At 39.2% G+C, this 19921-nt stretch overlaps 1 protein-coding gene across 8 annotated transcripts in view; it reads left to right on the top strand.

The window, feature by feature from the left end:
- Positions 1–3969: 3969 nt before the first annotated feature.
- Positions 3970–19921, top strand: part of ANK3 (ankyrin 3) — a 703328-nt gene continuing 687376 nt past the window's right edge. For 7 of the 8 annotated variants that reach the window (XM_073019120.1, XM_073019128.1, XM_073019121.1 and 4 more), the window contains exon 1: positions 4094–4252. In XM_073019120.1, the coding sequence (XP_072875221.1) occupies positions 4196–4252 (57 nt within the window). In that variant the 5' untranslated portion in view covers positions 4094–4195. Of the gene's footprint in view, positions 4253–19921 lie in introns of all 8 variants that reach the window. The other variant, XM_007963375.3, reaches the window with a different exon arrangement.

A 19921-nucleotide genomic window follows, 5' to 3' on the forward strand; every position in this document is an offset into this window, starting at 1 on the left:
TTAGAATAGTGATATGGTACACACACTGTATATCACATAATACCAGTAAAAGGGCCTCGGGAAGTATTTCATAGTTAAGACACAGAACTAGTCATACTAAATGGGAAAAAGACTATAAATAACCTCATATCAATTCTGTTAAGGTTTCTAGTTTTTGTAATTGTTTAGATTTCTGAATTGCAGAAAATGTTTGGGAACATATTCTTCAAAATTGTTAGAGGCAGGCTGCACGGTGTTTTGGCAGAACAAAGGGCAACAAACTGCATTGTAATAGGGAAAGAGTCAGGCCTCCTTGAAGATGTATTTTCTGAGAGGAGTCTTGATGAATGAATGGGAGTTAACCAGGCAGGGAAGATGGGTGAAGCAGATAACTGGAGGATGGGGAGAAGGGCTTTCTAGGCAGAAGAAATGGCTCATAGAAGGACAATGGCCTTGGTGTTTGTGGGGAACTGTAAGTAATTCATGATGGCTGTGTGTGTGTGTGTTGCCTGAGGTAGAGGGAGAAGGGAATGGAGATGGAAATGCTGATGGAGAGCAACTGAGATGTAGTGGAAGAATAGGACAAGGACCCATGCTGAGTTAACCTTTATTGTGAAAGATAGAATGAGCTACTAAGTAAATTTTTTAACATTGTATAAACACATGAACAGATTTGAAATTTTAGACAAATCATAAGATTGGACAGAGCTGATACACTACACAAAATTAGGAGGATATTGAAATCGTCCAGGTAAGAGATGATGAGAAAATGCAGGTTGGCGTGGTTTGGCGCATAGTAATTGCTCAATAAATCATAGCCATTAGAGAATCAAAGGCAGGGATGTAGTGGAGATGTATAAGAAGGGACATTTAAGGACTCAGTATCTGATTGGATTGGGAGGTAGGGGGCAGAGTCTCCTTGCCTGACTTCAAGGTCTTGCTTGCTTGGTGGTGCTAGGCTAGGGAGCATTGATAGAATACATGATTCTGTTGTCCTTGGGAGTAGGAAAGGAGAAATGACATTTTCCCTTTTGGATGAGATGAAATTGGGTTTGGGATTCAGGGTAATTGTCTTAGCTGGATTTGGGAGTCATTGTGTGATAGCTAAGCTTTAATGTGAATGAGATCACAAAGAGATAGCGCATGATGTGAGAAATAAAGCAGACAGAGGTCAAAATCCTAGAAGATGTTTAAGGAGGAGATAACGGTCAGCCATACGAAATGATCTTGAAAAAATAACCTAGATATGGTCTAGAAAAGTCTTTCATGGCTGTGGCAAAGAGGAGATGAACCATAATTTGAAAAGAGAAGTTTCAGTAGCTGAGGAAGGGCAGAGGCCTGATGACTATAAATAAAGTAGTGTGCAAGTGAGAAAATAGGGACCCCAGTGTGTCAACTACTATCCTTTTTTTTTTTTTTTTTTTTTTTGAGACAGAGTCTGACTCTGTCGCCCAGGCTGGAGTGCAGTGGCCGGATCTCAGCTCACTGCAAGCTACGCCTCCCGGGTTCATGCCATTCTCCTGCCTCAGCCTCCCGAGTAGCTGGGACTACAGGCGCCCGCCACCTCACCCGGCTAGTTTTTTGTATTTTTAGTAGAGACGGGGTTTCACCGTGTTAGCCAGGATGGTCTCGATCTCCTGACCTCGTGATCCGCCCGTCTCAGCCTCCCAAAGTGCTGGGATTACAGGCTTGAGCCACCGCGCCCGGCCAACTACTATCCCTTTAAGATACTTAGCTGTGAAAAGAGAAACAGAGAGGAGGGCAAACTCAGAGACAAACATAGGCTGCGTGGAAAGATTTTTGGTTTAGTTTTTAAAGGTAGGAGAGATGTTGCCAGACTGTCAGTTACTTCTTCCAGTTAGCTTTTCAGCTGTGTCGCGGCGTGCCTCGGGAGGAGGGGAAGTGTCTTTGATGCTCCTGAACACAATTATTTCTCAGAAACAGACGGCCAGATAAACAGACTGGCCTGGAATAGCTCTACAGGGAAGCGCCCCTTTCTGGGCTTCTCTCCCAGGTGCTGCTCCTGGTGCTAACTTCCTGTAGAGTTTTTTCTCCCTCTATTGTCTGCCTGGCTGGCTGCTTGCCTCTTGTTTAAGATGGCTCTTGTGGCTGTATCGGTGCCAGGGAGTTGGCTTGTAAAATACCTGTGTCTGTGCAGGCTTTACCAAGGTGATGCGCCTCCCAAGCCACCAGCACCTGGCCCTTGTAGTCTGTATTGTCTGCTTCACACATTCGATTTGGGCAACCAATTCCTATGAGTGCCCGAGGGGATAGAGAACTAGGCCAGGCACAGTGAGAGATAAAAGAAAACCGGACCTTTGCCCCAACAGACCCTAAAATCCAAGGCATAGGATAGTCTTGGAAAGAAAGATGACAGTAGTTCTTAACTTTCTGGGGACACATAAATCCTTTTGAAAAGTTGATGAAAGTGATGTGCTTTCACCCTATGAAATAACACATGGAATTTAACATAAAATTTCAAGAGATTTACGGACTTGTTAAATTCCGAAGTGGTTTATAAAGTTCATGTTAAGAATGCCTAAAGAGTTATTGTTGCTCTATTAGTGTGTGATCTTGGCTAAATAATGTTTCTGAGACTCAGTCTCCAGATTGTGCCGCCTGTCTTGCAAGGGTTTTGTGAAGACTAAGTGAGAAAACATGAATAAAGTGCTTAGCACAGGGTCCAACACCGAGCTAATGCCCAACAAATGTTATTTCAGTTTAACGTGTGTTACGGAGAAAATGAGCAAGATGTTAGATGGGAGACATAGCTAACTCACTGCAGTGTTCTCTAGTAATAAAGTCATTCCGGTATTTAGTCGTTACTTGTCGGCAAAAGTATGTTTCCCATACTTTAGTAATTCCCTGCCTACCTTTTGAAAGTTTGCTTATCCCAGTCCCACCTGGACAATTACCCTTTTTAAATATTTTTTAAACATATATACTTGCTAGGAAAGAACTTCTGGATCCCTACCTTAAATAGAAAACCCACTTTCACTTGTCTTAAATATAAAGTAACAGTAACAATAAACGTTGGAACTAAACAATGAAAATGAAACAATGTTATAAATTCCAGTTAGATACCAGTGCTTACCTAGGGCTTTGAGCCTGGAGCCTGCTCTGTGATAAAAGGGAGTTTACTGTTTGAGAGAGAATACTTCTCCTTGTATACAGAAGAACTGAAAGAGAATCCAAAAAGGAATCCATTTCTTACTATGTGATTCACAGTCATTTAATGCCCTGGCCCTGCTCGGTGCACTAACTAGACTTATCTTCCATCTAGTTCATCCTAAAGAGATGTCCTCCCTTTAGGAGACATTAAGTGAGGGTAATTGCTCCCCTCGCCCCACGCCAACTAGAATAGTGAATTCTGTGGGGGCAGTGACCTTATATCCACCTATCCCACCGGCCTTGTCCAGGACAGGAGTGCAGCAAAACCCTTATCATGTGAGCTCCTAGAAACAAGGACACTCAGAGGTCCCCTGCTCCCCATTCCGTTGCTGGATCAGATTCGGTGCCTCCCTCAAAACCCGGACAGCTCCGGAGTTTAATATTTTAATTGGGCAAGTAGCTGAAGCAATCTGAGTGCTGCCAGGACCTCTGCGGGGTGGAAGGGAGGCTGTGGGCATTGCTCAGAAGCTATCTGCCTGGGAAACTGCTTTTATATAGATTGTATGCTACAGATTAATAATAATAAAAATGCGAAAACAAAATTGCCTAAAGATGATTTTATTCCCTTAAGTCATGTTATTTTATTATTATTAATTATTATTATTATGGGGGGTGGCTAATGAAACTCTATTCAGCACTCCAGAGGAAAGAGGACTCGCCCTCCATTTCTTCCTGGAGCTGTCTCTGCTGCCCCTAGTCACCCTAAAGCCACCCGCCTCTTACCCTGGCTCCTGGGCCCTGGCCGACTGGATGTGATCGCGGGGAGCTAGGTGCAGTGCAGCCTCGGTCTCTGGCCCAGCCGCGCCTCTACCTGAGCGGGGCCCGCCCCCCGCGCACCGGCCAGCGCGGGCACCTGGCGGTAGCAGCGGACACAGCAGGAGGAGGAGGCGCCGCGCGGGGCGGGCGTCGCGGGGCCGCGCTTGGCGTTCCTGAGTCGCGGTCGAACTTTTTCCCAAGAAGTCCCACGTTTGGAGGCCGGAGGAGCGGGACGGGGAGGAGAGACCGGAGTTCCTGGAAGGAGCAGCAACAGCAGCAGCCCCACAGCATGGCCTCCTCCGCCTCCTCCTCTCCCGCGGGCGCAGAGGACTCCGCTCCTGCCCAGGTGAGCGCCGCGCCGCCCCCCACCTGTGGTGGCCTTCACCCAGGGGCACTCGGGGACCCGGGCGGGCGGGAGGCCCGGGCCGGGGGGCCCCAGGAGCCCTGGAGACTCCCTAGAGTCCTGCCTTCCTGGGGGTGCCAGGCGGTGCCGCGAGGCTCCTGGAGGGCGAGCGGAGGGGACCCGGTTCCTGCGGATCGTGGGGATCCAGTTGCGCCTGGAAATTGCGACCCGGGAAAAAGGCGAGAGCTCGAACTCGGTTCCAGTGCTGGAGCATCCCCAGGAGAGAGGGGGGCCCGAGGACTTGGGGCTTCTGCTTGGAAACATTCGTCTAGAAAAAGAAAAGCGGGCCCCGGGCTCAGTACGCCCTCACCTCGGTCTCTCGTTTTGGGGCTTCTCTGTTTCTGGCTGGCCCCTCCAACTCCGTGCCAGGCTGAACCCTTCCTAAGGACACGATTGAAGCAGGCTGCAGAGGCTGCACGTTTGGCGGGGAGGAAATCACCTGGTTCTGAAAGTTACCTTCAGAGTTACGCAGGTTTTTTTGTTTTGTTTTGTTTTGTTTTTCTTTTTCTTTTTCGAAAGTGAGTCGATTTAACTCCCTGAAAGTACAGAATATACTTTATAGATTGAGACAGAAACGTACAGAGCAGGGTGGCTCTCGTGGCAGTGCCCGGGGATGGCTTTAGTGGGTTTACCTTCTCGATCTCCAAGAGCCTTGTAAAGGCATGCAAACAAAAACACGAAGTAGAAATTGGGTGCTTGACGGCCAAAACCGCAGCATCAAGGTAGTCTCCTTCTTTCCACCCCACACCCCTCAGCAGATTGCCACCTTTACGCCCGGAGACGTTTAATAGCAATTTTGGCCACGGTGTGTATAATGTGGCATAATTGGTTTAAAACACTCGCTTATGTTTGCATGTGCATAGAATGGCTAGGGAAGCGTTCCTGAGAAAAAATAGTTGTCCCGGGAAGGGGAGTTGAGGAGACAAATGAGAGGGTGAGGAGGGAGACTTACCTTTCACATGCCTTTTAGGACTTTTGTTTTTTTAAATCGTGGGCTTGCATTACCTATTTTCGCCGAAGAATAAATACTACGTGTTTTAAAAATGAGGCACATTTGAATCGTCTTGAAAACAACAGCTCACCTAGTTTTAAGTTATGTCGAATTGCCTTTGAAACACACATCTTGCGCATGTCATGTTTTTCCTTTAGTTGTCATCTCTAAAAATCCTCGGGGAATCAGTGAGGAGTCTTCAAAAGAAGACTCTGAAGTTTCGACCAAGTCAATTGGTGGTTTTGATTGCTACCTGGATTCTGATTTTGATTTTGCTTGTTTGAGAGTGTGGGTTGTGTAATTTTGGAAGAGGTCACTTTCTCTTATTAACAAAAGCATAGAGGAGTCATCCTGGGGTTATACCGTACCTCATTCCAGGAGGGTAGGTCAGGGCAGGTAGGCTTTAGAAGGAGACAGTCTCAGAGTGGACACAGATTGCTGCTTTAGCAGTTCAGGCAGCTTTATAATCTGCTGACCTGGGCTCAAACCGGTGCATGTTTAAGGAAGCAAATTTCTGTAATGAAAGTGAATGTAAAGTTAAAACCACAGTTCTGAAACAAAAACTGACTGAAGCAAAACAATCCTTTGAATATCTCCAAATCAGCTACTAATATCTGGAGGGCCAACTTCTCTTAGTTGTCAAATCAGTGGAGGATAAATAAGTGAGTTTTGAATTTGGACTGTAGTTAGATTGTTATTTATGCTGGTTCTCAGTGTTCTTTTTGTTAAGGAATAAATTAATATGTTTCATAATCTACACAGTGATGTGTTAGGCTCCATAGCAGATATTGTAGCTCAAGATCCTTCAGACAATGTAAAGGTCAATGATGTGTTTTGGAATCCAAGGAAACAGTGTGGATTCTGTATCTGTTTGCATTTTTGTGGTGGTGCTTATATTAGTGTATGTATATCTGTGGTTTTCTTTTTTTCAGTACTTATTTTTTTTCTTTTTACAGTGATCATGAGTTTAAAGAAAGTAAGTGTGCCTAACTCTAGAATAATATGTTGATAACTGAGAAGAATATAATTGTTATGAACTCTCAGCAGTTTTTCCCAGGTTAATCTCCAATTAGTTACTTCTTTATTTAAAGTTATTTATTTTTATGCACAAAATGTCTGTATATTTTTGTAGAATGTGTTATTGTAATTATAGGGAATCCATATAATCCAAATTGGAGATTATATAAAATTCTAGCCTATGTAAATGGCATTTTTACTTTTCTGAATGAAGTAAATACCTGAAACTGACGAGTCCAACCATCTGACACTTTTACACAAGATTGATTCTGAGTTAGAACACATAATGAATTTTAATTGGAATGTTTAGCCTTGATACAACTCCCCCAAACTCACATTATTAAAGTTTATCCTTCTGGAAAGATCAAGGTTACTAAAGATCTAATCAGATCTGAAGTAACTTTTCCCTGTATGTATTGACTGGGCTGCTGTTCACATAACTATATCCTTGGATCTTGCAAATGTGAGTGCCAGTCAGATGCCGGGTTAATGTCAAGGTACTTGGAACAATAGGACCATTTAATTGCAATTTTTTATTTTCATCCAGTATTGACATGTGAAAATAGCTTAAAATTTTTCAATTGCCTTCTATCCACGATACAATTTTAAAAGTTGTTTTAATGTAGTCTACTTTCTCCTAGATATGTGTTTTAAGTACTAGAAGCTCAGCTGTTATTAGTTATAATTTGAAAGTTCTATTAGAGCAGACATGATGGTTTATGCCTATAATCCCAGAACTTTGGGAGGCCAAGATGGGAGGATCACTTGAGTCCAGGAGTTTGAGACCAGCCCTGGCAACACAGCCAGACCCTGTGTCTACAGAAAATGAAAAAATTAGCAGGGCATGGTGGCAAGTGCCTGTAGTCCCAGCTACTCTGGAGGCTGAGGTGGGAGGATCACTTAAGCCTGGAAGGTTGAGGCTGCAGTAAGCGATAGTCACACCACTACACTCCAGCCTGGATGTAGTGCAGTGAAGTGAGACCCTGTCTCAAAAAAAAAAAAAAAAAAAAAAAAAAAAAAAAAAAAAAAAAAAAAAAAAAAAGAAAATCTTTTAGCATTAAGTACAGTATTTATTTGAGGACCATGCATCTTTTTTCCTGATTAGACTCTAAAAGATGTGGTAACATTTCCAAAATCTACATTCATGGTTGAAATACGTCCTGGACACTTGTCTTAGCATGCTTGAAGGTGGACAAACAAAATCTTCCAAAGGGTTTGTCCATTCAAAAGGAAGTAGATTTTTCCAGGAGTTGATCATATTCCTCTTTGACTGTGAGAGTGATATCAGTGGTACCAAAATAGAAGCAATTTGTTGATGTTTTATGGAAATATACTCCTGAATTTTCTCTCTTAGGAAGGTCTTGTATGGATTAATTACCAAGTGTCATGTGGTGTGATGGGCAAGAAGAAAGCAATCACATGGATGTTACATGTTTTCAGTTCTGAGCAGATGGTGGTATTTTTCCCAGAATAAATTGCCTCTAGTATTTGATGTATATTAATAACCTGAGGCTAAGTGATCTAGTGTTTGGAGTCAGAGCTTTAAAATATGAAATAAATTATTTTGGTGGTTTTTTTTTTTTTGTTTGTTTTTTTGATCAGATGATGCTTTGGCACTGTCATTTTCAGATGGTGTTAAGAGAAGGGAAGTAATGAAAAATTGGCCCTAGCATATATTTTGGACCTGGCCTGATAGGGGAAGTTAATTTGAATGCTATTGTTGAATTAAGAACTATGTGTTGCTAAATTGGAAAGGCTGTTTTCCTATGTGTTTTGAAGATAACTATGGTGATTTATTGGTAGCTATTATGTCTAGCTGCATTTCTGGGCTCTGCTACTTCTCTGGGGGATGCCAAGGCTTCATGCTAGGGATATACTCTACAAGTGTAGGGCTTCTCTTTCCCCACTTTTTTCATGTCATGATGCTTTATAGGGAATCTGGCAAAAAGCAGCTGTGTGATTGCAGTGTTGCTCATTAGCATCAAACATAGGGCTTGATACACATTAACTCCAATTAATGTTTGTTAAATTAAGAACCTAAAAATGATGAGGACCTGATATTCAGATTTAGTAGCAGCTTCCATTGTTTAAACAACATGTACTTTTAAGCTCCTATCATGTAAAAGGCACTCTTAGGTACACAGTGAACGCATGGGTTATGGGTTTTACTGTTAAGTAAAAAGAAGTATATAATCCAACTAGATAGAGAAGACATATGCATCTTGAAAATGTAACTGCATTGTCTAGTAATAATAACAATCATGATTTATTGTGCCTCTCACAGTAGATTCTATGTACTTCAGAGTAAACTAGAGGGTAAGTATTGTTACCCACCACCCCTGGCATTTTATACATGATGGCATTTTATACATGATGAAATTGACCCTCAGGAAGACTATACAAGTTGTAATTTGGTAACCTGAAATTGGATTGGAACCTTTGTCTGGTAACTGATGGAGAGACCAGTGGTAGCAAAACCAGGAGTCAAGGAATGAAGTCCCCATTCTGCAACTAACTAGTTCTGTAACCTCAGAAACGTATCACCTCCTGGGCTTCCATTTCTTCACTAGACAAAGGAGAGGTTTGGAATAAAGTATTTCTAAGGTTTATTCCAGCTATAACAGTCTATGATTTAAAAAAATTTAAATGCTAAAAGAGTTATGGACAATTAGTAATAAAGTAATACATTTCATTGTTTCTAGGAAACACTTTTTCTCCTCACATTGGCATTCCTTATGTTAGAATAATTTTCCAAATGTTTGGAACTTTTACATTTATTGTTTTTTTAAAAAAATGATTTCTTTTTCCCTGAAAATCTGATTTTAAAGCAATTGTGCTCCCTGTGATTGATGGCATCTTAGACGACAAAAATTTGTTAGTTCCAACAGGAAGTGGCAAGATGACATCTCAGTGAGTTTGGGCTGGTAATTGAATACTCACCAAAGAACAAGGACTTGGGTATAGAAGAACGGAGACATTTCCCATAGTAGGTGGAGAACAATTGAGAATAACTGCTTGGCCTCTGTGGGTCCTTGAGGTTTTCTTTCTTTTTTAAAAAAAGTTGAAATATTATCAGTGGTATGCTGATAAAATGTCCCTAAAAGAAAAAAAGCCCTGAGTTTTAGCATTTGCCTATTCCTACCTCTACTATGGCTGATTTCAAGTTACCAACAGGCGATGAACATGGAGTTGGAAAGAGAAGCACAGAATTGGTAAGCACACCACTTACATACAGTGAGATGCACAGGTTTCATTTTCGGTTGGATGAACAGTTTTTTTTTTCCAAATTTATTTATTTATTTATTTATTTATTTATTTATTTATTTATTTTTTTGAGGCGGAGTGTAGCTCTGTCGCCCAGGCTGGAGTGCAGTGGCCGGATCTCAGCTCACTGCAAGCTCCGCCTCCCGGGTTCACGCCATTCTCCGGCCTCAGCCTCCCGAGTAGCTGGGACTACAGGCGCCCGCCACCTCGCCCGGCTAGTTTTTTGTATTTTTTTTTAGTAGAGACGGGGTTTCACCGTGTTAACCAGGATGGTCTCGATCTCTTGACCTCGTGATCCGCCCGTCTCGGCCTCCCAAAGTGCTGGGATTACAGACTTGAGCCACCGCGCCCGGCACCAGGTATCAGGCACACGTGGGGAAGCACAGATAAATAACTAGTTCTTACTTTTCAAAATGTCATAGTTTAGCAGACTGTTTCAATGATCTTTTAAGTAGAGAAGGGGCTCTTGCACTGAGAATAGTTGATTAGGTCTTTCTTTTTCCACTGAGAACAAAATAAATACCAAGTAGATCCTTAAATACCTAGATTAGATATGAGAGAACTGAAGTCTGTAACTGGCTTATTTGATGTTAGGATGATGGATTATGATTTTTAAGACCCTGTTTCTAAGGATGTCAAGTTAAGCATAATAGGTTCTTGTTCTGCTTATGTATGTGTTGCTATGTGTACATATCTAATTATCACCTTTACTGAGATATAATTCACATACAATAAAACTCTCTACATTTAAGTGTCCAATTTGTTGAATTTTGAGTTATCATAACCTATCACAATAGAATATTTTTACCAAGCTGAGAAGTTTACTTGAGTTCTTTTCCAGTTAAACTCCCAACCCTCCAGGAGACTGCCGTTCTGATCTCTCACTATAGATGAGTTTTGCCTATATACACATTTTGGTGTCTAGCTTCTTTCTCTGAGCATGATGTTTTGATATTAATCCATGTTGTTTTAGGTATTAGTAGATTATTCCTTTTTATTGCTAAGTAGTATTTCATTGTATGAACATGCCACAGTTTGTCCATTCACCAGACATTTGAGTTGTTTTCAACTTTTGACTATGACAAATAAAGATGCTTAGAACATTTTTGTACAAAAATCCTTTGCCTTTCTTTTGCTTGCGGGGGGTATGTAAGTGCTTAAGACTGAGATTGTAGGATCCAAGGTTAGCATATACTTAACTCTGTAAGAAAATATTCATGTCTTATCTCACATCTCTAGGGAATGAAAGATTTTAGATCAGAATGGTAGGTTAGAGGAAAACCCATTGGGGAAATTGTTTCTTTGGTGTTTACTTAATCAGAGAATTTTAAAAATGCATTGTAACTATTGATGAAATGTGAATATTGAAAAAAGACATTGATGTTAAATAAGACTTTACAAGCTTGTAAAAGAAAGTATAGTTACAGAAGGAAAACAAGTTTTTAAAAACAGCTTTATTGTGATATAATTTATATACCATAGAATTAACCCATCTAAAGTGCTCTATTCAGTGAATTTTGTATATTTACAGAGTTGTACAACCACCACCACAGACTAATTTTAGAAAATTTCTATCACTCTCAAATAGGAAGTACCCATTTACAGTAAAAAAGAAAAGAAAAGAAAAGAAAACAAAAACAAAACCATGGTTTTAGAGTTAGGAAGAGTTATGTTTTAGTCTGAGTTTTACTGGTGTAGCAACTGTGTGACCTTGGTAAACTGAATCTCAGCTTCCACATCTTTAAAATGGAGGTGAAGCAGCTCCTTTACAATATTTGTATAAGGATTATAACTAATGCACGTAGAGCACTTGGTACATAATGAATATTAAATAAATGGTAGTGTTTGTTGTTGAACCTTGTGTGCATCGTTGTACTTTCTGTGACATTTTGTTCATATCCTTATGTCTGCCTCTGCTACAAATATCTTTGAACCTATCTTTTATGCAGAAATTAGATGGAGTGGAAAGGAGAAACCTGGACTTTAATGAGCTGGGGTTTTCTGGCTGTACGATTTAATTGCTTGACTTGGCAAATCACTTGACTGTGTCTGTTTTTTTATATGAAGAATTAAAGTAATCACATCCATCTTGTGGGATTGTTCTAAGTGTTTGAGAGAAGCTATATGATGTGCTGATATAGTAGATGCTCAATAAATAGGAGCTGTTCTTCTGTGATATCAGAAGCTACCATCGTTGAAGTAATTACAACATTCAAGGCATACATGGAAAATTTGGATGTGAACTTTGTGCATATTTGCTGTATAATTTTTTATATTTTAGGACTGGTAGAGGGCCAGGTACATAGTTCTTAATAAAATATTTGATGAAATAGATGCATAGATGAGTAAACAAGAAAAATTATTTTCCCCATTCTTTTTCCGTTTCCCCGTGTTTGGGTATCCAGGAGAAAGTTATATTTTCCAAGCTTTAGGCTCATTCACTTATCTCCTTTCTTTTTGGGGCTGGGATGGGGGGACAATAGTTAGAAACTTTCATTATAAGAACAAAAATAACACTAATTGCTTACCTTTGTAAGCAGCTATTTATGTATTTTAAAAAGTACTCTCATGTTATTTCTTTGCATTCATGTCTGACAACAACCATATCACGTAGTTGCAGTAGAGAGTCTCATTTTATTGAAAAGAAAAGCAAGGTTCAGAGGTAGACGTGTTCCTGGTTCTTATGGAGCTAATAAGTATAACAGCAAAGCCAAATGAGGGAAGGAAGGAGTAAATAGGAAGCCTTGTGTACGCTGGTGGAAGCGTAGATGGGGGCTGCTGTTTTGGGAAGCAATCTGGCATTACTTAAGCAAATTGACTAGTTATCTACTCTGTGACCCAGCAATTCCATTCCTACAGGTGGACACAGGAATGTGTACCAGAGGTCCCCAAGAGGACATATCCAAGGTTGTTTACTTCTGTTTTTAGTGGTGGAAGGGAATGGGAGGTAACTGAGTGAGCATTGCTCGGGGGAGAGGAAAAATGGTGGTTGCATGTCATGGAGTTGTAGCCGTAAAAGCAAAGGATTAGATAAACAGAAGGAACTCAAATGGATTTTAAGAATATAGTGCTTGGTGAAAAAGTAAGAGTGTGAAGTACATAAACATTAAATCCTTTATGTGAGTTTAAAATTCATTAGCCCAGCACAGTGCACATTTTGTAAGAGTACTTACATAAAATGCATCTTACATAAAGATACTCTCTAAACACATTAGAATGGCTGCCTGCGTGGGACCCAGAGCATCGGAGTGGGTATGGAGATAAAAAGGAATAAAGAAAGAAAATAATGATAATGTGCCATGAACCAGGAAGTATAGTTAACTCAACCCTCTGGATGGTGAAGTTAAACAAAACTAGACAATATGTTGTTATTTGATACTGTTTGAGTTCCTTTTATTGTGATTAACTCTGTTACCACAAGGCTTAACCAAAGAGATTCTCACATTATCATTACATGGGATGGATGTTCCAAGTGAAATAAAATTTGCATTGGTTTTCTAAGTTTCAAGTGAAATTTCAGAGTAGTATCTTTTTCTTTTTGAAATGTTTACAAGACAGTACATTTTATTTAGTGTGATTTAAAAATTAAGTTCCTTGTTAATTTTGCGTTTTGGATAATAGAGACTGATGTGCCATATAGTACTGTCAGTTTTCACAGAATTGGAATGTAATATGCTAAATATTTAATTCTAAAGTGATATTTCAAGTGTTGTATCTTTATCATACTTCATGGATTTAGAAGGTTCTCAGTATCCTATTGTATCTAAAAATAGTTTGCTGTGTGTATACTATCCTTAAAGGATTTCGATATGTAAATTTTGGGGGGAGGAGGGCAAATATATCACATTCTATTGTAATACTTGTTTTCCAAGTTAACTTTGAAGTATAATAGGTCACCCTTTTGTGGTGGAGGGGACTAAAAACAATACAGACTTACTAGGTGCAGTTCTGGAGGCCAAAAGTCCACCGTAGGTCAGCAGGGCTGTGTTCCTTCTGGGGGCACTAGAGGAGAATCCATTTCTTTACTTTGTTCCACTCCTAGAGGTTGCCTATGCTTCCTGGCTCTTGACCCCACATCACTCTGACCCCAGCTTTAGTCATCACATCAATCAGATTGCTTTTCAGTTTATCTTCCCTTTCTACTCACTATTTGTAATTGTGAGATGATAGTTATAGCAAATGGCTATAATTATGTTTTATGTATGCTGCACATTTTTGTAAAATCAGCTACCTTGGTTGTTTAAAAAAAGGGGCCCTAATGGTTAAAAGTTCAGCTCAAAATGATCAGCCTTTGAGTGTCTACCCATTGCTACTGTAGAGGTGTTGCTGGTATTCAGTAGGAGAACTCTCCTGAGAAAACAAGTTCACCCAATTATTTTAATGATAGGTATAGAAGCTGGAGAGAAACTGATTACATCTTTGACCCCAGTGTCCACCTGTTTGTGAGTGGCATACAGGTGAGAGTTTCAGGTTTATCTGTAAAATGCAAGGAAAGTCTTAGCTCTTGTGTAAAAGTCTCATCTATACTAACGCTTTGTTGTGCAAGTGTGCCTCTTATAAATATCAATGAAATGTTGACATCAAAGAATGAATTTCAATGCTGTGTTTTGGTTTTCTCCGCAACTGAAATGAAATAGAAAAGGAAGGTGTTATGATCTTCAAGAAGGGATACAAAGAATGTCCAGAGTGTAAGTGGTGAAAATTAGATTAAAGAGCATGATTCCGAATTGTTCTGCCATTTAGTTTCCTCATATGCAGCCTGGGAATAATAATTCCTACTTTCTCTCAAGTCATAAGGATCAAATTGTATGATTAGGTAATTAATTCAAATTGCTTAGTGCTATGTGAAAATATTGATATAAGATTTTTAAATGTACTCTTCAAAAAATGAGCTGCTCTTTTCAATGTAATAGTTTTTCCATTGAAGTAATTTAGTGTGTTAGTTTTTGTGTTGCTATACAGGAATATTTCAGACTGGGCAATTTATAAAGAAAATAGGTTTATTAGTTGGCTCGTGGTTCTATAGGCTTATGGTTCTACAGGCTGTATAGGAAGCACGGTGTTGGCATCTGCTCCTGGTGAGGCATCAGGAAGCTTCCAATTTTGCTTCGAAGGCAAAGACAGGCATATCACATAGTGAGACAGGGAGCAAGAGAGAGAAGGGGAAGGTCCCAAAGTCTTTTAAACCACCAGATCTCTCATGAACGCACCCAGTGAGAACTCACTCATCACCAAGGGGATGGTGTTAAGCCCTTCATGAGGGATCTGCCCCCTTGATCCAAATACCTCCCACCGGCCCCACCTCCAACCTTGGGGATTATATTTCAACATGGAATTTGGAGGGGATAAACATCCAAACCATATCTGTTAGCATCTTGCCAAATATGATAAATAATAGCAAATACTATCTCCGTGATAACGGAACACTTTAAAATTTGACATCATAAGAGATTTGGGATTGTTAGCCTCTCTTTGAGGTTGTGGCAATTAATTTTTTTTTTTTTAGAGACAGGATCTCACTTTGTTGCCTAGGGTGGAGTGCAGTGGTGCGATCGTAGCTCACTACAGTCTCTACCTCCTGGGCTTAAATGATCCTCCTGCCTCAGTGTCCTGAGCAGGTGGCACTACAGGTGTGCTGCCACACCTGGCTGGCAATTTTAAATTTTATTAAACATCAGGTATGCCAGAAAACTGTGCTTTCTTAGTCTACTGAGTCCAACAGAACAGATGCATAAGCAATAATTAAAATTTCCTTGCAGCCCTGTCCTTCATTTTACAGAGTCTGGTTGGATTGAAAAGCTGCTATGGGGTGTAAGGGGTATGAAATGGCATGGTTTAGATTGGTGCGGATGTCCACTTAAGTCTCCATGGAGACTTAAGTCTGTCTCAATGTGTATTACTGATCAGCCAGAAATTATTCAGATGTTTGAAAAATTAGTGTAATGAGTTGCTCTCTCAGTAGGGAAATTTGGATTCAGCCTATCATTGAAAATGTATATACGCTTGGCATAATCCTTCTGCAGCGTTTCCTCCCAACTGGTAAGATTACAACCAATTTAAAGATTCTCCATGCTCTGAGATTTGAACTATGATGAAGGTGTCAATTAAAACTAGTACATGCTATTTTGCAGAACCTCCACGAAACTAATTTTAAGCTCTAGGTTTGCCCAGAAATTCATGAAGACTCTGCAGGGATGAGTAAATACCTTAATGTGCATTTATGTGGATTCTTGAAGCAGTTTTTATCTGTTAGTAATCTTTGTCTGCCCAAGTAAGATATCTGAGTCATTAACAAGACCTTTCTCCCTGTCTCATGGAATGAAGTACAAATCATTTCAGTACTACTCCACAAATGTCCATTGAATCCAATCCTCTCTCCAGCCCTATGCCACTGCTTTGGTTCTGGACTTCATCATTTTTCACTTGGGCCATTTGAACAACTGCTTAAAATTTCTCCTTTTTTCTGCCTTGTCTTTTAATAGATAGCTGGTCTCACCATTTATCTGGACAAAACAAAGATATGATGTCATTCCTCGTTTAAAAACCTTTTATGATTACCCATTATAAATAGGATAAAGTCCAAACGTCTTAGGGGGTTGTCCAGACTGTCTTTTGCCATTTTGACCCAAAACAATTTACCATTTTACTCTTTATTTTTGTGAAACATCTGATCCTGTGACCATGCTATACTTATTTTTTTTGACCTTCTTTAAATGCAGTCTGCCTTTGCATTTTTCCACATCTACATACAAGTCTTCTCTCTGTTAATTTGTGCCATTCTCATTTTTCTCTTCCTGGCAAATCTTCCTTCAAGACAAGCTCAAGTACTCTTCTTCTGGGCAACTTTCATGGTCTTCTGTAAATGGTGACAGTCAGTCTATCTTCTATAGTGTTGTGGTACTTCATGTGCATTCTGCCGTCATGGCATTTAACACAGCTTATTGGAACTATTTAGTTACTGTTTCTTCCCTAACTAACTGGACAGTGGACTTCTAGAGGGTATTTTTACTAATTGGATATTTTTGTGTCTGCTTACTCACATCTAGGATCTAGCACATCTGGTGTTCAATTGATGGCTGTTAATCATAAACATGCTTGGTTGGATGGTATTTACTAACATGGTCTCCTGTGGGACAGTATTAAGGTCACTTTGACCTTCAGAAACCTTCAAAAGGGCTGGTCTTGGTGTCCCATGCTTGTAATCCCAGCACTCTGGGAGGCTGAGGCTGGCAGATTGCTTGAGCTCAGCAGTTTGAGACCAGCCTAGGCAATATGGCAAAACCCTATCTCTACAAAAAATACAAAAATTAGCAGGGCACAGTGGTGTGCACCTGTGGTCCCTGCTACCCAGGAGGCTGAGGTGGGGGGATCACTTGAGCCCAAGATGTGGAGGCTGCACTGAGCTGTGATCTGTGATCACATCACTGCACTCTGGCCTGGGCGACAGAGCAAGACCCTATCTGAAAACAAACAAAAAACCTTCAAAGATACCTATATTTAAGTCAGATATAGATATAGAAGATTTTGGAAATATGTTAGAAATCTGGCAAGACTATACATTTATAATATAATTACTTTTAATTGCAAAATCTACAATTACTTTTGCGCCAACCTGATAGTATTTTGTATTTCTATATTTTTGGAAGCTTTGACCCTGCAACAATTTTCTGCTAAATAACATAGCGTAGTAGATTTCATGGTAGCTGTGTGAGAAGGGTAACTGAATTCACTTCTCAAAGACGCATTTCCTCATCTTTAAATAGGGTGCATCTCTCACAGGGTTGTTGAGAGACTTAAATGTGATCCTTCATGGAAAGCACTTAGAACAGTGTCTCGCACATAGCTACCATCTTATGATCATCTACTGTTAAAATTGAGTTTTACTATGTGTGTGTAATATCTGTGCTAATATATGTTAATAATATGCATTTCTACTGTGTATTGTCCTTGTAAAGAAGGGACATTTCTCATAAATTCTCTATTGCAAAAGAACATCAGATTCTTTTGGTTAAACTTCCTCCTCTTCTCTCATCCTCTTATAATAAAATGATGGGAATTTGTTCAACATTTTTCTTTAAAGTGATCTTAAAAATAGAGATTGATATAATTAGTTGATGTTAAAATGAAGCCAATCTCTCTTCTATTTGCTTGTGATAGCAGCTAAGGTCTATGAAGATTCCAGTAATCTCATGGATAAAGCGAACCAGTGCCATAATGTGCTTGCTGCACCAAAATCAATGCCATATATTTTTGATTGGTTTATAAAATGTATAACCAAGTAATATAGCAAATAGCATCATAGTTAAAGTCAGAAGAAGGGTTAAGAAAATATTTATAATAATGTGACAAGATACTATATCTCTAGTATGCAAAGAACTTGTACATATTGTGAAGAAAAGGACAAAGTACCAAAAGGATAAATGGCTCTGGGCTATGAATGGACGCCTCATAGAAGGAGGAAAGTAACTGGCTAATAAATGTATGAAAAATACATTAACAAGTTATAAAAGACTAAAATGACTAATTTTCATTTGATAGCATTTTATTTTTCAGATTGGCAAAAATAAAAAATCTTTATAATGTTGAGGATATGGACACTACAAATATTGCTGATTTGAGCATCAAATGGTACAACTTTTTTGGTGGAAAGCGTAGGCAAATGGTTAATCTCTTAAAATAAAAACATGCTTATTGTTTGTCACAGCAAACCACTTTGGGGAACTCCTGCAATAGAAATGAGAATATTAATATGTAAGGATATATTGATATTTACAAGGATGCTTATTACAGCAGTGTTTGTAAAGCAAAAAGACCAGAAACAAACTACATTTACCTTTATGGGACTGGTTGAATATATTTATAGTTTCTTTATTATATGAAAAGTGGTAATTTAAAAGTGAGTTAGAGCTACAAATAGTAAAATGAAATGATGTACATTATTTATTGTTAAGTAAAAAAGCAAGTTATCAATCAGTGAGTATTGCATAATACTGGTTTAAAAACAAAACAACAAAAAAACAAAAGAAAGAAGTCATACTATTTGTCTGAATTAAGGCCGTTCATGGATTTGGTTGTCTCAGGGGGATGGAATTTTGAGGGGAGAAAAATTTATTAGCTTTTCTTTCTGCTGTGTAGTTTGATATATTAAAATAAGCATGTGTTTTGTAATAAATCCAATAAAATAAAACACAAGAAAAGAAAAATTTAGGCTGAAGGAAAAGCAGAGAGCAGGTTTTCTCTTGGATATCTTTTCCTTGCATAAATTTTGTGTACTATCATTTGTTGTACATTTGGTCTTATGAGTGCTTCTTATTCACATCGTCATAGAATTCCCCTCTCTAAAATGGCTTGGTTTCCCTCTGAATGGGATGGTCATTAAACAATTTTTTTTGAGTGAAATAAAATGGCTTGGTAACTGTGCTTGTGGAATATTTCTCATCCCTAGTTAAGATTTTTGGTGATGTGTGTACTGTCCTACTGCTTAGAAATTACATTTGGAACTGAGCTGGAGCATGTCGTTTTTGTTCAGATGTTGGTAGCACAAACATGTTTTTATAGAGTAGAATTAAGATTGCTTTTTTGTTTCCCCCTTCTATGTTTGAAGCCCAAAATTAAGTAGCCCTGTCCTCATCCTTTTTAATTTCAGGTGAGTAAATTCCCTGCATCATTGACTCCTCCCATTTCAAATTATTGCTTAGGTGAATAAAATCCTCCATTGACTCCTCCCATTTTAAATTATTACTTTGCCTGTAAAGTTTAAATGTTTTAAAATAATGTATTTTAAATTACAAAAGCAAAGGTTGTTTATTACTGAAAAATCAAAGTCATGTTCAGGTAAATACCAAACAAAACCAACTCTTCTACTTCTAAAACAACAACAAAAATGCTATTAAATTAAATTTGGTCTAAAACTGTCTCTGCATGTAGTGAACTGCAACCTAACTTAGCAGGTAAACAAACTACAACCAAACTGCATATATTCTTGTAACAAATAGCTAAGTCTCAGATAATCACAGCAGCTGAGTCTCAGCCAATCATAGGCTGATAATTGATCAGACAATGTTCATATAAGGCAAATGCCTGATAGCATCCTGCCTAAATAAGGCAGATGTTGAACTGTAACCAGTGAAACTGTGTGTTATTTCCTTTTTCTATCTATAAATACTGACTGCTCATGTTGTTGGTAGCTCACTCTACCTTTTCTAGTTCTGAGGGCTGCCTGTCTTATAAATTGGTTTTGCTCTAATAAACCCTACTAAATTTAATTTGACTGAAGTTTTTCTTTTAACAATGAAAATCTCACCAATTTGGTGTCAATCTCTCAGTCTCTTGGTAACTTT

This window comes from Chlorocebus sabaeus, chromosome 9 (assembly GCF_047675955.1).
Source record: "Chlorocebus sabaeus isolate Y175 chromosome 9, mChlSab1.0.hap1, whole genome shotgun sequence".
In the NCBI taxonomy this organism is placed as follows: domain Eukaryota; kingdom Metazoa; phylum Chordata; class Mammalia; order Primates; family Cercopithecidae; genus Chlorocebus; species Chlorocebus sabaeus.